Genomic DNA, 20,199 nt, shown 5'->3' with positions numbered 1-20,199 from the left:
ACGACTGAGTGTTCACTCTCAGCAGAGTAGCATGAATCTCCGTGCCAATATTGAGACATGCACGAAATACCCACACAGGCTGCATCACTCTCTGACAAAGAGAATTTCGAATCGACGCGCTTTTAATTAAAGACAGCTCGATCGAACGTATTTAATTTCCTTAAGGAAAATCTAGACTGCCCATGTCAGTCTCAGAAACGATCACGGCCACACAAGTTGGCCGCATGATTTAACCAGCCTAACTAAACCCCAGCAGGAATAAGCGATCACTGTGATCCCACTAATGCCCCAACTGGTCAAACACCACGCATACTTCCCCAGCATCGTCAAACGCCAACTCAAAATAGGATGGCCGTGCTGTTTTGGGAGAGGCTCGAACGAGCAAGACTGTTCAGGGCAGTCTTAAAGCCATCCCAACCGTCCAACTTCGCTAGCCTGGTTGGACGGAATAGATCATCCAATGAATGATCATGGAAGCGCTAACGCACACGTTGGCGGGCCCACTTCTTCTTCACCCGATCGGTTTTCTCACGGCGAGGCCATAGAGCAATGAAATGATTGCTTAAACCATCGTAGGCGTGATGCTTTTAAGGGTTGCGGAATTCCACTAGTGTCTTAAATCAATCACAACCATCCAACTTATCCAGCCTATTTGGATGGCTTAGATCGCATTTAGGACCATGAGGAAGGTGCACATGTGTACACCGTCAGCCCAACATGGGCCCCACGTGATAGATATCTCCAAAGGAGGATTACAGCGTGTCAAGCCGCGTGGCCAAAGTTACGTGTGTGTGGATGATTCAAAACCCTAATTAGGGTTTGCGACAATGCATATCTGTCGTAATTCGATCGCGACCATCCATCTTCGCCAGCGTAAACGTAGGGTGTGGATATAGACTCAAGAGGTCCCAAGGATGTCAACGTGATCAACGTGGGCCCACCTTCGCGTGTGACCGGCCGGCCTTTGCATTTTAGGGCTTGGCGCCTCGAAACGCACGCCCAAAGGTTGCATGCCACACGGCTTTTAAACCTTTGCGGCAATGTATTTCTGTCGCAAATCGATCACGACCACTCATCTTTGTCGGTAAAATTGAGTGGCCGAGGTCGAATCTCTATGGGACCAAGAGGTGTAGGCGTGCACGCCAGTGAGCCGTCTTCACGCATGCCCGGTCGGTCCACTCCAAAATTAGCGCTCATGTTTGGATTCGATCAAAACCCTAAAATCCATCAACGACAACAAATATGTATCGTAAATCATCTCGTTCGTCCAACTTTGCCAGCTTGGTCGGACGGCTTAGATTAAAAGTTAGGCGATCAATGAAGCGCCTCAATGATTACCGTCCGCCACTCTGCCACAGGGAGTGATCGACCAGATGGTGGACCGCCCATGCAGCCTCCAAACGATCACTCGAAAATGGTTCGACGTGATGCCGTTTTAAGACGCTTAATCCGCGACTTGTTCAATCAAGCTTTAAAACAGCGATGCTTCATGCATATCGATTGTTTTGTGATGCTTGCTTTAAAAACGATGCATTACATGCATCGCGCATGCACGATATTTTATGAATATCAAATCCTTAAATAACTTAGTTATTTAACCTAATAGCACCATATGCTATTTCTTGCAGCGGGTCCCACGACTCGACCCACTCATTCGAGACATCAAACATGTCACAAACTGGGGGGATACTTACTGCGGTATTGTATGGCGGTTTACAGCGTGCGGAGTGCAACGCGCCCATTACGAGAACGTATCAAGAAGCATGGAAGGTTAACAATGATGAGGGAAGTCGGCAAAGGCGTGATCGTGTGACAATCACTTACACGACCCCACTACTCCATCACTCAACTTCCTCCACTTCCTACGAGATGAGGATTGCGCTCAAATGACTTGTATAAATAGGTTCTTCGACCTATTTTCAAACAACAAGGGAGGAACCAAGTTGTTGTTAACACCATATCCAGAAACACCCAGAATTGATAGCTTAAATTATACAAGCCAGTTCAACATTCTGATACAAGTCATAAACATCCAACACCTTCACAATCTCAACACCTTCTTCGCTTCCCTCCCTAAGATCAACCCCATCTCCTTCACATTGTGACTGAAGCAAGTCTGGAACGGCCAATTCTTGGTTTAGGCCAGAATTGTACAAATTGATCTGTCGAATCTAAAGTACTCGTGTGCAGTGCATTTTTTTAGGGTTTAGATTCGTTTCTCATCCACACACTCCCAAATTAACCAAAACCAGCAGAAACAGTTTTCACCCTCAAACAGTTCCTTATACAGGACATTGTAGCGTTTGTTAATGATTTCTATTTGAGGCTCGATACTTCCCTACATTATGCAAACGATTTAGTATATTCATTACTATTTTTATTTTATTTTCAAATTATGTATGGTAAATGCTTATGGTTATGATATTTGTTTTGCTATATGCGTGTTTAGTCATTTGCAAGTAAGGCGGAGGCAAAGGAATGGCTTATGAACAAGGCAAAAATTAAAATGTGCCTGGTAGTTCAAAACAATCATGTGGGTGAAACTCGATTTGAAATGATTTTTGAGCGATGTAGGAAGCGAAAGATTCACGAGGGAAAGAATAGTAAGTACGTAAGAAAGACGGAGAGGAAATACCGAAGCAATACAAAGAAGATAGGATGCCCATTTAAGGTTGTCTTCTATTGCCCGAGGGTAAGGAAGGTAAAGAGTGGAAAATGTTTAAAGTTGATAATGGTTGTCCCAACCACGGTGATACGGATTCTCTAATTGGACATGTAATGAGTTTCATTTGGATGCTGGAGACATTGAGGTCCATTTATAATGGTGATAATTTTCCAAGGGTTATTGTAACGGATAACGATCAATCCTTAATGCATGCAATAGAGGTAGTGTTTCCGGAAGCCCAAAACTTGTAATGTACGTGGCACATTCAATGCAACCTCAAATCCAATTGTCATCATCATTTTCAAGATAAAAAACCAAGGAAGGGTACCAAGAGGTCAAAGGAAGAGGATGAGCGCATTAGTAAATTAACCATGGAAGAACGAGAGGAAGAAAAAAGGTTATTTGAAGAAAAGTGGAAGGAGGATGGAATGATTTGGAAAATGTTCATGAAAGCATGGGACAAGATCGTTTGGTCGATGACCGAGGAAATTTATTAAGATAACTTGAAGAAATTTGAGGATGAATATGGCACGAACTATCCAGAACCCGTTGAGTATTGTAAAACACAATGGTTGGCACCTCATAAGGAGAGGTTTGTGTTTGCATGTACATATAAATATCGAAACTTCAAGAATGAGACGACAAGCATTGCGGAGGGGTCTCATGGACGATTAAAGAAAATACTAATTGGTAGTCGAAATGGAGTTATTTCGATCCAAGAAGCAATCCATGAATACACCAATCGTGATCTCATAAATATTAGGGCTTGTATGCAATTTAATGTACACCAATTACCAATGGAACATGATAAGGAAATTTTCTTGTAAGGGGCATTGTTTATAAAGTTTCGATATAGGAAATAAATCATATGATAGAACAATTGATGTTTTATAAAGCTTACGATGAAGAGAATATGGTTTGTGTTTGCAAGGATATGATAGGTATTGGTCCCCCGTGTCGTCATAAGTTGGGAAGGTATGTTGAAGTGATTGACATCAATGATATTCATCCATTTTGGAAGAAATTAACTTTCACTCCAAGAAACCCGGTAGTTAATGGTCCGTCTTTCTTGTGGTTGGAATCGTGTGCACGAATAGCCGAGCGTTACGCTACATCAAATGGCGCCAAAAATAAAATATTGATGCACCATTTGGAGGAAGCCCTTCACCCTTGTTTAAGGGAGGTTAATGAACTTATTAAGCAAAATGGGGCGGGTAGTCGAACAACGAAGTGTCGAGGACTATCCAAAGAAAAGAGTTGAAAGAGCAATTGTCTAAAAAAAAGACCCTTATAGGCACGACTATACAGAAGCCTAATTTGATGATGAGGCGGAACCTAAGAAAAGGGGTCGTCCAAGAAAGGACCAAAGTAGACCAACCGCACGACAAGTGAGACCAAAGGTCTCCACGGAGCTTTCTTAAGTAAGTCAAGACGAGGTGGTCGAAGAAGTTGTTGAGAAAATGGGCGCCTCGTAACAAACCCAACCAATGGAAATTGTGACTATAAAAGAGAAGCATGGTACTCTTCGTTGCCCTAGGGTCTTCATGGAAGACCAAATCGAACCACGTATACAATATACGAAGAGTATTTGTAACAACTCCCTCCACTCATTATTCCATTTGTTATGTCCACTGACGAGGTTGATGGGGATGGTAATTGTGGGTTTCACATCGCTACGGAACAAATGGGTTACTTTAGAGAGGCGGTTATCGAAGATGTCACCCAATTCCAATATTTAAGAAATGAGATGGTGGTACCACTAATGGATGACAAGGATTTCTATATGGAGATGATGAGGCGGGAAGACAGATACTACAAAGAACAAGAGTTCAAATAATTAGCTGCGCGTGTAAAGTGCCGAAAGGGATTGAAGACAATCAGAGCCAAGTATTGGATGACAATGCCTAGATGTGGATATCTCCTAGCTGACGTTTTGAATTGCGTAGTACATTTTTTTGTTCCTCCTATGTATGGACTTAGTATGAAGTTTTTACCCACAAACACGGTTTGTGACGAGTCGGTTAAAGATAGAACAATTGTTATGGATTTTTGAATGACATGCATTTTATCGGTTTAAGGGTAAAGAAATATTGTATGTTACCTCCATTGAGTAAGTGGCATGATTAATTCCCAACGAACCATTGCAAGGATTTGATGAAACAATATGAGTCCAACTTGGTTGATTGGGATCGCGTCGTGAAGAACAACTTTCCTGATGGGTTACTCGAACTGATCGAAGATGATGATGATGATTAGTTTGATCATTATGTTAGAAGATGTAATTTGAACCGCCTTCTTTTACATGTTTTTTTGAAAAATCATGTGAAGATATATGATATAATCGGTTGAAAGCGTTAGAATGTTGTCTCTTGAATACCATAATCGGAAGTTTGTAATTTTTCTAAATCTCCGATTATAGGCATTTTGAACTCAGAGCCCTAAAAAAATCGGAACACTCCCATAATTGGTAGATTAAATAATATACTAACTTCCAGTTATAACCTTACTCTGACAAATAAACTTTGAAAATATTCTCTGAATCGATAGATTACATAACATACTAACTTCCTGATTATAACAAATCTCAGACAATAATTTAGGAAAATGTTCACAGAATCGGTAGATAGGATAAGATAATAACTTCCGAATATATCCAAATTCTGCCAAACTCTATATTGTGACCACGGATTTCATGAATTCATAACTTCCATCATAAATGAATTCTTCTCCTTTTTCCTCTAAGTAGTGCATTTTTACGAGTGTCTCCTACATAAACCAACAAATACAAAACAATGCTAAGTTCGTATGGTTTAATGAGAAGATATAGCCACCCGGTCTTTTGTAAAAGAAGTATGCAAATACTTACAAATTGTTGGATCGACAAGCTTAAGTGGATAGTGTTAAATATCCTCTTTTATATCGTTATGTAATCATTTACCCCTTTTTGGATAAGTTGGAAACGATCATAAACTTGTTGGAGGGATTTTTGCTTTGGATTACCATACTCTCGCACAAATTGGCTATACACCCTCCCCCAAAGGATTTCGGGTGTTAACCTTCCGGCTATGACATCTTCACGTCTTGTTTCGTGGTACCATGTGAAAAGACAAGGGTACCCATATACACCACAGTCTTTAAATTATCCACCTATAAGTCCTCTTACCGAAAGTGATTTTTTATGGACAAAGTCGAGACAATACTACAAATCGGTGTTCACACTTTGTGTAATCGTCTATGGATACGAGATCGAGACAATACAACAATAAAAGTGTGATTACTTGATAATAGGTTCAGACTTAACCAAACTCTATAGGATCACTATCAAGTAATGCGGAGTTAAATTTTGTGTAATTTACTTTTAATTATTATAAAACAATTATAGATGCGGAAATAGAAAAGTAAAAGACACAACAAGATTTTGTTAACGAGGAAACCGCAAATGCAGAAAAACCCCGGGACCAAGTCCAGAATTGAATACTCTCAGAATTAAGCCGCTATACAAAATCTACACCAAATTCGTATAGTTGAGACCAAGCAACTAATCCTAGCTCACCTAGTTTCTTCAGTATCCCTGCGCTTCCTACATTCAATAAATGCATGCACTGAAACAATTCCTTTGGATCGTATTCCAAACCGTAAAGGAACAACAAATTTGTTTGGTAACAACTCTATTGATTCTTTCCAGATAAAGATATCTCAAGTCATATGAAAAGGCTCTTCCGTTTAAACTAATAAACTCCTTTGCCCGGTTAGATCAATCCAATCTTCAATTATCGAAGTAATAAGGTTCGTATTTGTAACAATAAAATAGAACTCAAGAGAAATATCAATGATACCGATCTCACGCAACTAATCAATCAAGTAAATCCGATATTAGTTGGATCCCAGCCGATCATGTGCACACCCAAATATATAGAAACCAAATAAGAAATATTCTTTGTCTTCAAATATTCTTTAATCTTCAATATACATTTGCACAACACCACTTGAATCTCTTGTGATCAATCATGCACAGAACGAAGTCTGTTAATAATGGATTATCACAAGATGTCTTTAGAGCTACAAACAGTTCTAAATATCTCGTCGACACTTCGATCTAGTTTGAGTGAATCTTATATCAGAAGAGAAGATTCTCAAGAATACACAAACTAGGTGCAATCAAATTTCAACAAATGTTAGTCAATCAGATCAATCAAAAACTAATAATAAACTGCAATTATCTAGTTTCCCGCCAACGGTACTCGTAGAGCTTCTTGATCCCACAGAAGTCTTTAAACGAGCGGTCTCAAGAGATTTCACCTAATTAGTTACTTTCCTCTCCGGATAGACGGCTCCACCATAAACAACAAAGAAGATGAAGTTTTCCTGGATCTTAGGATAGTTTGATAGAAATGCAAACTTGAGTATTTATAGACCAAGGATGTTTAGACACCAAGGAATTTCCAAAACCGAATATTCTCATAGAACATATCCAATCAGTAAATGCACATTACTAATTTTTATTCTCTAGAGATATGCATTTAATTGCTGGTAATTAAAGCATATAAAACTTACAACCTTAATTAAAAGATTCTCAATTTATTTTGGACCGGGATATCCTTGAGTTATTAAGAAATATCTTTGAACAATAAAATATAAGGATAATTGTTCGTGTTCAAAGTATGTCGACAACTTTTCTTTATAAATTCTCTTTCATATTTACAATCTTGGAATCGATTATGCCACATTTCCAAACAAGTTTAGAATTGGTTCATTTGTATTCCAAGACAACTATGTGATTGATCAAGTATCAACTCATAATAATGGGTTCACTCGGTTCTACCATTCACAGAGATCGGTTATACATTAATATGGTAATGCTTGTGATCGAACACACAAGTTACCAGGACCGGTTACATCAGTTACCAGGATCGGTTACGTCAATTACCAGGACCGTTTACCATATTCTCATGGTATTACTTGTGATCGGTTACACAAATCACTAGTATCGGTTACACCAATTACTAGGGCCGGTTACACCAATTACAAGGATCGATTACAACTCTTTTGTGATCGGTCACACCAATTACTAGGATCGGTTACACCTGTTAGAGCATTGCTCGACGAACTCGCATGCGTTGCTATGTCAAGCATGTTTGTCAATGTTAGCGATAAAAACTATAAGTGTTGATTTCTATCCTATTTGTAGATGTCTCGGACTAGGACATATATAGTGTATTTGAGCTTAAATCTCTCGACGTTCATCTCTTGAAGACGAAGAACTACTAAGGGGAGCTTGTGGAACTTCTTCAACAAAAGGTATGTGGAGACTTGAACTTATCTATCACTTGGAAAGTCTATTTATATTATCTACTATATTGAGACATAAGTCATGCTACGATATAGTTTTCTCTATACACATTTGAGATTTCGAGCTGAGTATATCTCGCTTACATATTTCTCGAAATATGTGTTGGTAAGCTTTCGCTTCGACCAAGTTCATCTTATATCATGAGAAAATTGTTGGGTAAAAATTTACATGGTTTGTGTGATACAATCATTTCGTGTAAGAATTGGAAGGATTCAGTAATGATCATTTCAATATCTTGAAATTTTCTTTGATGCTAATAGTGTGTGAAAACGGCTATTGACATTATAGAAGAATATTTCAATAATTGAAATAAAGAGTTGATGATGCAACCATCTTTGGATATAAGAATATATAGTGTGTTCGCACATTAGTATATAAGTCCATAAACCGGAAGCCAAGAGTATGCATATGTGTGCATACGAAATTGGTTAAGGAGACAGGTTAAGTATGCGTACCCGTACGCATACTGGCGGAAGTTCTCGAACCGAGAGCTTCTGCTGAGTTTGGTTTTGGAAAAACTCTTAACTAGTCACCTTAAGTATGTGTACTCGTACGCATACTGAAGGAAGTTTCTGAACCGAAAATTTCTGCTGAGTTTGGGAACTTTACAAACTCAAAAACCGGTTGCTTAAGTACGCATACTTAAGCTGGTACTTTGTCAAATCGGTCAAGTCCATGAACTTAAACATTTAAATCATAAGGAATGAAATTTGTACAAACCGTGGCTATAATGTTGATGATTGATTCAAGTGAATCAAACCGATTTGATTTCAATTGTGTCTTCTAAACAATTGAACAACTCTTAACTAGTTTCATTGGAGTCATTTGAACTAGTTATGGTTAAGATGAATAAGGTTGATACGAGAGTAATCATATGGCTAACCTCGGTTAACTATTTGCGAACCAACATGGTGTACACGTTTAGATATGGTTACATAAACCTAAATGAAGGTACATTTCATTTGTGTGTAACAAGCTAAGTTCGATCTAACGGTTGAAAGATATTAGCTTGATTGAATCAGGTTTTTCATCTAACGGTGAATATTGAATGCTTTGTTACCAAGGTAACTTGGATTGCAAACCCTGATTTGAAAACTATATAAAAGAGAACTCTAGCAACTGGAAACCTAATCCCCACACCTCTTGTGTGTTACTAGTTGCATAACTAGAGTCGATTCTCCATTAACCTTAGGTTTCTTCTCGAGACCCTGTAGGTTAACGACTTGAAGACTTCATTGGGATTCTGAAGCCAGACCCAACTATTATCTTTGTAGTTGCGTGATCTGATCTTGTTGTTTCTATCATGTTCAGTGCAATTGAAATAATTGGCTCGAGATTTTATATCTCCAATAAGCAAGATAGAAAATCAATCACAAACAAACTTCTTCTCATCGTTTGTGATTCCACAATTTTTTTTTTGATAAATCATTAAATTTTATTACTAAAAATAGTTACAAAAATGGTTACAAATTAAGCCCAAAAATATTCAAGGCAAGGAACAAAAACAGAAAAAAGCTTATTACAGTAGGCCCAAGTAAAAATGCAAGTTTTTGAACCCAACTAAAACAACCCTTCTTTCCTAAACAGAGTGATATACATCAGAACTTCAGTTTTTCGTGAACAGAATATGAAATATACATTATCTTCCATCTCCAACTGGCTCAGCAAATCTGGTTTTCCTTCATAATAAATGATTGTCCCTCTTGTAAGAAGTACACCTTTTTTGGCTAACTTATCAGCAGAGAAGTTAATCTCTCTATATGAATGCAAGAAAGTGATTCCAGTGATGAATTTGGTTATGTTGTTCCATCTATTCACTACTATCCAGGATATTTTGTTATTGCAGAAGGCAGGTAAAACTGCTTTGGAGTATAAGACGAAGCATACCTTTTTATATTGTTTCTTCATAGCCCATTCACCAGCAACAATCAAGGCCATTACTTCTACCGGATAGTTTGTTGCAATTCCCAAACCTCCAGAAGCATCTCCCAAACATCCACCACTGTCATCCCTTGCAATAAACCTCGGGCCTGCATTACCAGGGTTACCTTTTGAAGCACCATCACAACATATCAAAACTTTACCTTTTTCAGGCAGCTTGAAAAAACATTGCTTTATGTTTGTCATCTTTGTAGCTATCCCACTTATTCCAAAGTGAAGTAATATATTCAGATCATACATGTTACCCCATTTGGTTCCTTTCATTATCACTCCACATTCCTTTGTATAGAACAATATACTCTGTTTAAACTTTTCAAAGTTTGGATCTGCATTCTCATATATTTTCCTATTCCTTGCATGACAGAGTTCCACCATTACTTTGAAAGCACTGTTGTACCAGATTTCTTGAATTGCTTCACTTTTCCTTTTTCCAAATTTAAGTATTTCTTCAAAAGATGTGGGATTGAGAAATTGTAAAATACCTCCCAGCCAATGTCAGACTTGAGTGCTGAAAGAGAATTCCCATAAGATATGAATCATTGCATCTTGTGCATTGCCACACAGATAACATTTTGATACTGTTGAGAAGCCCTTCTTCCTTACATCTTCCTCAGTTGCACAAGCTCCTCTTAAAATCTTCCACAAATTAGTAGATGTATATGGATGCACACTAGGATCCCATATTTTTTTTGACCAAGATGTTACGGGAAATTTCTTTCTTATTTCTTGTGCTGCACTAGCAACTGAAAACTTGCCATTCAAATCATTCTCCCATATCAACTTGTCAGGTCCATCCCCAATTGTTGGCACTTCATTCTTCTCAAAGTACTTGGACATTTGTAGTGGAATTTTCCATATACCATCCACAGTGAGATCTGCAACTTTCATATTTATATTACTCATAACAAATTGGTCATCTGCATATCTGTCAATAAGAGAATAATCCTTGACCCACTAATCCTTCCATACTGAGATTGATTTTCCGTCACATACACTCCATCTTTTGTTGCTATTTATCTCAGGAATGACCCATTTAAGACCTGGCCAAACGGATGACTGTTTGTAAGTAGTAGTCCATTCATTGTTCTTGTGTTTTGTACTTTGCTCTCATTAAATTTGTCCACTCAACATCTTCAGTTTCAATCTTCCATAGTAGTTTCATCAGCAATAGTTTATTCATCACCTCCAATCTCCTTAGACCTAAGCCACCTTCTGTTGTTGGAGCATTTACTTCATCCCACTTAACTGTGATTAGTTTTTTAACTGCAGGGTCACCAGACTACAAAATATTCCTGATAATTCTTTCACATTCCAGTATAACATTTTTAGGCCACTTGTAAACAACCATATTGTAAATTGGAATGCTGCAGAGAACATGTTTTACTAAAGTTAATCTAGCTGAGAAAGCTAGTAATTTACCAATCCAACCTGCTAACATTTTCAGCATTAGTTCCACCATCCCCCAAGCTTGATATGTTTTAACTCTTCGTGGACACAGAATAACAACCAAGTAGGTATCAGGGAGTTCTGAAAGTCCCATTTGTAAATAATCAGCAATCCCATTTCTTCTTGTATCAGAAATTCCACCTACAAAGCATTTGCTTTTGTTTTTATTAACAGTTTGTCCAGATGACATTTGATATTTATTTAGTAATCTCATCAAATTTTCCAAAGACTTCTTATGACCATTGCAGAATATGAAAATATCATCTGCAAACATCAAATGTGAAGGTTGACAGTTACCTCTTGTGACCATTGCTTGTATCTTTCCTTCTTGTATCAAATTAGATATATTTCTACTAAGAACTTGTTCTGCAAGAATGAAAAGAATGGGTGATAGTGGATCACCTTGTCTGAGTCCTCTTCCAACCCCAAAAAACCCACAAGGTCCACCATTAACAAGCACAAAGATCATTGCAGATTCAAAGATTTTCCTTATCCGGTTAATGCTCACTTCAGAGAAACCAAATCTTCAAAGTACTTCAAATAGAAATTCCCAGCTTAATGAATCAAATTCTTTGGTTATGTCTAACTTGAGACCCACATTCCCCCCTCTTCTTTTTATGTTCATCTCATTTATCATCTCAGATGCTAACACTATTTTATCATGTATATTCCTCCCCTTAATGAAAGCCCCTTGTTGAGGAGATATTATCCTTCCAATCAAAGAACTGATTCTAGTAGTAAGAATTCTGGTGAAGATTTTGAAAATGAAATTTGCTAGACCTATAGGTCTAAATTGTTCTGCTCTTCTTGCACCTTGAATTTTAGGAAGAAGGAATAAAAAGTTTGAATTAAGTCCTTTAGGAATGAATCTGTGTGACCAGCAATATTGAATTGCTTCAATCAAATCTGCATCAATAATGCTCCATACAAATCTGTAGAAACAGCCAGGAAAGCCATCAGGCCCTGGACCACTTTTTGCATCCATACTAAAAACTGCCTCTTTGATCTCAATTGCAGTAGGAACAACATCCAAGAAAAAATTATCATCTTCATTTAGTAACTTGGGGATTGCTTCCATTATTTCCTCATGAATTGTGACATTTTTATATTCAAACTTCTTTGTAAAATGATCTACTAAAGTGGTTGCAATTTGAGCTTGATCAGTAATTATACTGCCCTTTATGTTCTCCATTTTCTGTTATATTATTGTGACATTGCCTTATTTTAATTGATGCATGGAAGAAATATGTATTAGCACCACCTTTCTTGACCCGCTTAATTCTGGATTTGTCCCTCATTAGCTCATTGTATTGTTTGGAAATAATTTCTTCTTTGCTCCTTGTTGTGACCAGATTATTAAGTAATACAGTATTTTCAGGATCTGCATCTGACAATAAGGTTGCAGCTAGAACCTGATCTTCAGTAATCTTCATTTTAACTCTGAGATCACCAAATATCTCCCAGTTCCACTTCTTCAATACAGACTTTAATCTCTTTAGCTTGCTCATGAAAGAAAAAGATGGATTACCTAGAATCTCTTCATTCCATGCATCTTTAATTACATCAAGAAATCCTGGATGAGAAGTCCAAATATTTTGATATCTGAATGGAGCATTTGTTGGTTTACAAATATTAACAGTAGAGCCAAATAAAGGCCCATGATCTAATGTACCCCTGACTCCTACTTTATAAGACCAACCATCAAATTTTTCTAGCCATTTAAGATTGTAAAATGCCTTATTAATGTCACATAAAATTCTTTTTTTACCTGCTATGTTATTGCACCAAGAATATTTAATACCTGTTCTTGTAGCTTGAATAAGATTGCATGATTCCAAGCAATTCCTGAACTCCTGCATTGAAATTCTAAGTGGTCTTCTTCCTCCAATTTTTTCTTCATAGCTCAAAACTACATTGAAGTCCCCAATTATCATCCAGGGGCAATCTCTTTGGATAATATTAAACAAATCTTCCCATAATTCTCTTCCATCAACAGTGAGACAAGCTGCATGAATTCCAGTGACCATAACATCCCCCACTTGAACAGTAATAGCTTGATTTGAGGAAGAAATCACTACTGGTCTTGAAAGAGATAAATTCCAAAACAACCAAATATTCCCTTTTCTGGAGTCATTAGAGTTATGTATAACCATTTTACTCATTTCAGATAAATTTAAACTTTTAAGTATACTACTAGAAACCTTTATTTTTGGTTCTGCAATCCAAAGTAAAGAAGGACTAAAATTCTTAACAAAATTTCTCAGTTTATCTTTGGCTTGAATTCTTCTCAAGCCTCTGAGATTCCAGAATATTACTTTCATTGAGAAAGATTTGATTGAGAAGTACTAGTACCTCCCAGATTGGAATTAGACTTAACTGAATTATTTGCTTGTTTCCTAGTGATCATATTAGGCTTAACCAATTTACCTTTAACATGTTTACTAATCACTTTAGAAAACGTATGTTGCTGCTTCTCAGCCACATCAACAAGGACTTGAAATTTACTAGGAGAGGCAAAATATTTACCTGAATTAAAATTATTCTGAGCATTCTTGAATTTAGCAATGGATCTAGGCACTTCCTTCCATCCTTCTGAAATTATTGTGTCAGTAGTGAGTGAAGTATCAGAAGGAGCATTTACTATTGTCTCAGACTCAGCAACATTATGAACCTGCACATTTTGAATACTTGCACCCACATCAATAATCTTGTCAACATATAAAGAAGGAAATTCACTTGTGGACTCAAAAAGACCAGTAAACCTTTTTCTTTGTTAAGAGCAAGAGTAATATTCTGAAGTGGAGGAACAACTAAAGTAATATCATCATCTTCATGGTTATTTCTACTATCCAAGTTGGAACAAGAAGGAAAGTAATTATCACAATCACTAGGTTGAGTAGTCACTTTTACAGAATTTTCAACTTTCCAAACTGATTTGGGAGTTTCCTGACCTTTTTCCTTTGGAGGATTGCAAATGTCAAATTCTACTGTTGGAGGAGTTGCCTTTTTTTTCCAAAAATTTTTAGGAACCTCTGAATGTTGCACCTCTTGTGGTTGATTTTTCCTTTGGATCCTACACTCAGCCATATAGTGTCCTATATTTTTACAATGAATACAATACTTGGGAAGCTTTGGAATCTGAATACACTGCTCAAATTTACCATACTTTGATTCAACCACAATTTTGCTAGGAATGTAGTTCTCAAGATCAACTTCTACCAATACACTTGCATAAAATCCACTTTTTCTTCTTAAAGTATCTTCATCAACTTTAATGGCTCTTCCAATTTTATTACCCATCTACAACAATATGGATTCCTTCCAGTACTCAATACTTAACCTATGAAAAAATACCCACACGAAAGCTTTTGAAGTTTTTTGATTCTTTGGGTTAAAATTAGGTTCCCAAGATCTTAGATTAAGCTATTGTTCTTCGACAATCCAATAATCCTTCCAAATATAACTTCTATCTTCTGAATTCTATAGATTAATAACAAGAAACCCTTACCTAATGGAATAAGTTGTAGATTACTTTTAAGCTTCCATTGTTTTCTTAATGAGGTTTCAACAGTTTCCATTTTCAATTTAACCAAATTCAATCTCCCAATTAAACTGAACTTCCATTCATCCAAACAATTTTCAATTACATCATCAGGAATGAATAAAGATAAAGAATCATCACTCTTCTCCATTGAAACTGAATTAAATTTCTCCAAATTTATTGTATCTGAATGATTTAATCAAGATCTAAAACTTGATCCATTTTCCAAAGATTTACAAAAATCTGAGTTAGAATTTGTTGCCATTTATTGAGAAAACACAGAAAAACTCTTACCACCAATCATTTGAATCACCTGAATTAATGGATGTTGATTGTTAAGATTGAAAGATGAAATTTAATGAACTGATTCAAGCTCCGATTCGAAAATCGAGTTGTCGCCGATTTTCAGAGCTCTCCTCGCTCTCCTCCCCATGCCCCTTGTTTTATTATTATTATTTTTTAATTTGTGATTCCACAATAACTTGTTTCGCTAGTCGATTAAGTTTATTGTGAGGTGGTTGATAATACTGACCTTTTCTTCGGGAATATAAGTCTGGTTTATCAATTGGTTCATGTTCATCTTGATTTATCAAATCACGGAGCAAAACCTCTTGGGTATTTCTGTGGGAGACAGATTTATTCAATCCTATAGACTTTTCTATGTGAGACAGATTTGTCTATCAAGTCTTCGACTTTGGGTCGTAGAAACTCTTAGTTATCGGTGAGACCAGCTAAGGGAATCAAGTGTGTAGTATCATGCTGGGATCAGAGACGTAAGGAGCGCAATTGTACCTTGAATCAGTGTGAGATTGATTAGGGTTCAACTGCATTCCAGTCCGAAGTTAATTGGCAGTAGTCTAGTGTCTGTATCGGCTTAATACAGTGTGGTGTTCAATCTGGACTAGGTCCCGAGGTTTTTCTGCATTTACGGTTTCTGTTAGAACTATTGTTGATTTCACTCCTGCAAAACAAAGGTTAAACACAAAAACTGGATTGCGGCTGAGTCACGACCAGGTCGCTCTCTTTAAGACGTTTTGTGGCTCTGCCTTGAGTTTTGTGAAAGCAGTCTTTCTTTGTCACAACGTCCCTAGGATAAAACAGCCGAGAAAAACTCTCGTCGATCTCTCACGCACACAGTGAGAGATCGATCACTCTCACTCTTTTAATCTTGCTCAGAAAAAACTTGGTCTCTTGATTCACAAAAACAGTATATGGAAAACTCTTACTTTTCTGTTTCTCAAAACTGGCTTATTATATCCTTCGCAATTAAGACAAAATTAATGGGAATAAATTTTGGTTTTAATTGTCTCCATAAAATCATGTGTAACATTCCAAAAACGGTCAAGTAATTTATGCCAGAATAAATACTATTTAATATGTAATTAAAACCTGTGAAAACGTTTTGAAAAAAAAAACTACTTTCCAAATTCAAGAGACCTCCCAAGACCCCAAAGGCCCCGCTCCCGGACTAATATTATATATATTATTTATATATATACACCCATTAGTAGGGGGAGGGATTCGATCCTGAGACCTATCCCTCCGGGCCCAAAATGCTTAACCACTAGGCCAAGCTCGAATTGTTGATATAAATGTACAAAATAATTATTTTAAAACATATATGCCAACAATCCCCCACTTATATTTTTAAAATCATTGAGCATGATCCGTATAGTTATGTGCATAAGCAAAGGTACCTTTCGGTTTTGAACCTTTACATAGTATTAAATTCTCCGAACTCTGACACATAGTGAACATATGTCTTTGAACTCTATGGAGAGAACGAATTACTTAATACACACACAACTATACTAAGAGTAAAGTCCTAAATGCCAGCATATTACGGCATTGTGCCTATCCCAGTTTCAATGAATGTTCTAGAGAACTTCCCATGTTATCATAGAAAGTGGCCACACTTTCTCATTCACATAGGTGAGTCTATCAAAAGTACTCTTGTATCTTGGTACCCCACTCTATACAGAGCTATAGACTTCATTAAGAGTTAAATAACTCAACCTTAACCCGCTTCAGGATATCATGCCATGGGAAAGATGCATGATTCTATCTCCATATCATTTGTGAATCGTTATTCCCTTTGAACCTATTTCTAGGTGGGTATCCATCACAAAATGACTCAAATCTAGTGGGAAAAAGTCCTATGCCTTTAGAGGTATATAATACATTTTCCCTAGCTAATCCTTTCGTCAAAGGATCAGCTAAGTTCTCTTCCGACCTAACATGGTCCACACGTACAACACTAGTTGTGAGAAACTCCCTAACTGTACTGTGCTTTCGACGCATTTGTCGATTCTTACCGTTATAAAAACAATTCTGTACTTTTGCAATTGCTGCTTCATTATCACAATGGATCATAATAGCTGGTACCGGTCTATCCCATACAGGAATTTGAGAAAGCAAGTTTCTCAACCATCCTGCTTCTTCACTAGCTGCTGCTAGTGCTATCAATTCATACTCCATCGTACATTGAGCCAGAATTGTCTGTTTCTTTGACTTCCAAGACACAACGCCACCAGCAATATTAAACAAATATCCACCAGTGGACTTGGAGTCATCTGAAAGAGAGTTCCAGTCAGCATCACTGTATCCTTCAAGGACTGCAGGAAATCTCTTATAGTGTAATCCTAGGTTAACGGTCTTTTTAAGATACCGCATAACCCTCTCAACTGCATTCCAGTGTTCCAAACCAGGACAAATGGTAAACCTGCATAAAACCCCCACTGCATATTCAATGTTTGGTCTGGTACAATCAGTTGCATAACGAAGACTACCAATTATACTAGCATATTCAGATTGTCTAATGTTATCACCAGTATTCTTAAACAGTTTAACACTAGCATCAAAAGGAGTACTCACAGGTTTACAATCAAAATAGTTGTACTTCTTTAAAATCTTTTCAATATAATGAGACTGATCCAAAGAAATGCCATCATTAGTTCTAGTAATCTTAATTCCCAGAATTACACTAGCTTCACCCAAATCTTTCATTTCAAAGTTAGACTTAAGCATATTCTTAGTTTCTTCAACCACAGACAAGTTTGAACCAAAAATCAGCAAATCATCCACATACAAACAAATCATGATGCATGTATTATTTTCAAACTTATAGTATATGCATTTGTCACTTTCATTAATTCTGAAACCATGTGAAGTCATCAAGTTATCAAATTTTTCATGCCATTGCTTAGGAGCTTGTTTCAGACCATACAGTGACTTATCTAACTTACACACTTTATGTTCTTGACCAGGAACAACAAAACCTTCAGGTTGTTCCATGTAAATTTCTTCTTCTAATTCACCATTCAAAAAAGTTGTTTTAACATCCATTTGATGAACAACAAGATTATGCACAGCAGCAACAACAATCAAAACACGAATAGAAGTCAATCTTGTAACAGGAGAATAAGTATCAAAGAAATCTACATCTTCTCTTTGTCTATATCCTTTAGCTACCAACCTAGCTTTGTGTTTGTCTATTGTACCATCAGGGTTCAACTTCTTTTCAAGTACCCATTTACAACCTATTTCTTTGCAACCAGGGGGTAAATCTGCTAGGTTCCAAGTTCCATTAAGATTATGGGAGTTCATTTCATTATCTATGGCTTCTTGCCAAAAACCGGATTCAGGAGAATTAAGTGCCTCTTGAAGACTAGAAGGGTCTTCCTCTAGGGGTATAAACTTCAAAGTCAGAACCATAATATGTCGCAATCCTAGCCCTTTTGCTACGGCTAGGTTCAATTTCAGCGTCTCTAGTTTCTGCAGTTCTATCTTCTTCTATTCTAAGTTCAAAACTCGTACTAGGTAGAGAACCCCCACTATTTCTAGATTTAAAAGGAAATCTATCTTCAAAGAAATCAACATCAATAGATTCAATAATAACTTTATTATTAAGATCAAAAAATCTATAAGCTTTACTATTTTGAGCATACCCAACAAAAACACGTTCATAAGCTTTACTAGCTAGTTTTGATCTTTTAGGATCAGGAATACGAACATAAGCCAAACAACCCCATACTTTAAAATAAGATACATTTGGTTTTCTATTTTTCCAAAGTTCATATGGTGAAATTTTAGTTTTTGAATTTGTAAATTGATTCAAAACATAACAAACAGTCAAAAAAATTTCTCCCCACCAATGAGGGGCAGCACAAGAACTCAACAAACATGCAGTTACAAGAGTAGTAAAAGTACGATTCTTTCTTTCAGCTTTTCCATTCATTTCAGGGTTATAAGGAGCAGTTTTTTCACGTATAATTCCAGAAGATTCATAAATTTCAGTGAATGGTTTAGAATCATATTCAGTTCCTCTATCACTACGAAATCTCTTAATTTTCCTACCAAATTGATTTTCAACTTCAGCAATAAAAACCTTGAATTTTTCAATAGCTTCATTCTTATGACTTAGCAAGTAAACATAGGTATAATTAGAATAATCATCAATGAAATTTATCACATATCTTTTTCCATTTCTGGTTAATATACCTTCATATTCACAAAAATCAGAATGCACTAACTCTAAAGGCTCAGATTCTCTAACAACAGATTTATGGGAACTCTTGGTTATTTTTGCTTGACTACAAGATTCACATTTTTCAAAATCATGCATGGAAAGTTTTGGAATAAGACCTTGCTTGCTCATGGTATCTACTGATCTACTGTTCACATGACAAAGTCTAGCATGCCAAACATTAAAAGTACACACCATATAAGAAGAAGATGTAATTTTATTCATTTCAACATTAAGCTTAAAGATTCCATCAGCAACATAACCCTTTCCTACAAACACTCTGTTTTTAGTAATTGTGTAAACATCAGATCCAATAGTTTGATACAACCCAGCCTTGTTGATAAGATAGCCGGAAACAAGATTCTTTCTCATTTCTGGAGTGTGGAGGACATCTTTCAGCAAAATTGTCTTCCCATAAGTAAACTTCAGTTCTACCGTACCAGAACTTCACATTAGTGGTATGGGAGTCTCCAAACAACACTTTCTTATCCTTGATTTCTGCATAGCTCTTAAATAGGGACCTATCAAAACAACAATGGCGCGAAGCACCACTGTCTATCCACCACCCATCGGTTCCACCAACCATGTGAAACTCTGGATCAGAAACCATGGCAATTATAACGCTTTCAGCAGCATTAGCTTGTGCGTTATTCTTTCCTTTGTTATTCCTGCAATCCCTAGCCATGTGGTTTGGTTTACCGCAGGCATAACAAAGGAACTCAGAATCAGAA

General features: G+C 36.8%; 1 protein-coding gene across 1 annotated transcript; it reads right to left on the bottom strand.

The window, feature by feature from the left end:
* Positions 1-12,562: 12,562 nt before the first annotated feature.
* LOC113315391 lies at positions 12,563-14,702 on the bottom strand. The gene is made up of 3 exons (XM_026563677.1): positions 14,157-14,702; positions 13,755-14,073; positions 12,563-13,617 (listed from the first exon to the last, which is right to left on the bottom strand). Exons 1-3 carry the CDS (start codon positions 14,700-14,702, stop codon positions 12,563-12,565), a joined length of 1,920 nt encoding a protein of 639 aa, XP_026419462.1.
* Positions 14,703-20,199: the final 5,497 nt, after the last annotated feature.

This window comes from Papaver somniferum, chromosome 10, assembly GCF_003573695.1.
Source record: "Papaver somniferum cultivar HN1 chromosome 10, ASM357369v1, whole genome shotgun sequence".
NCBI lineage: Eukaryota > Viridiplantae > Streptophyta > Magnoliopsida > Ranunculales > Papaveraceae > Papaver > Papaver somniferum.
Note: the sequence above shows the minus strand (reverse complement) of the source record. Positions and strands in the feature narration are given on the sequence as shown.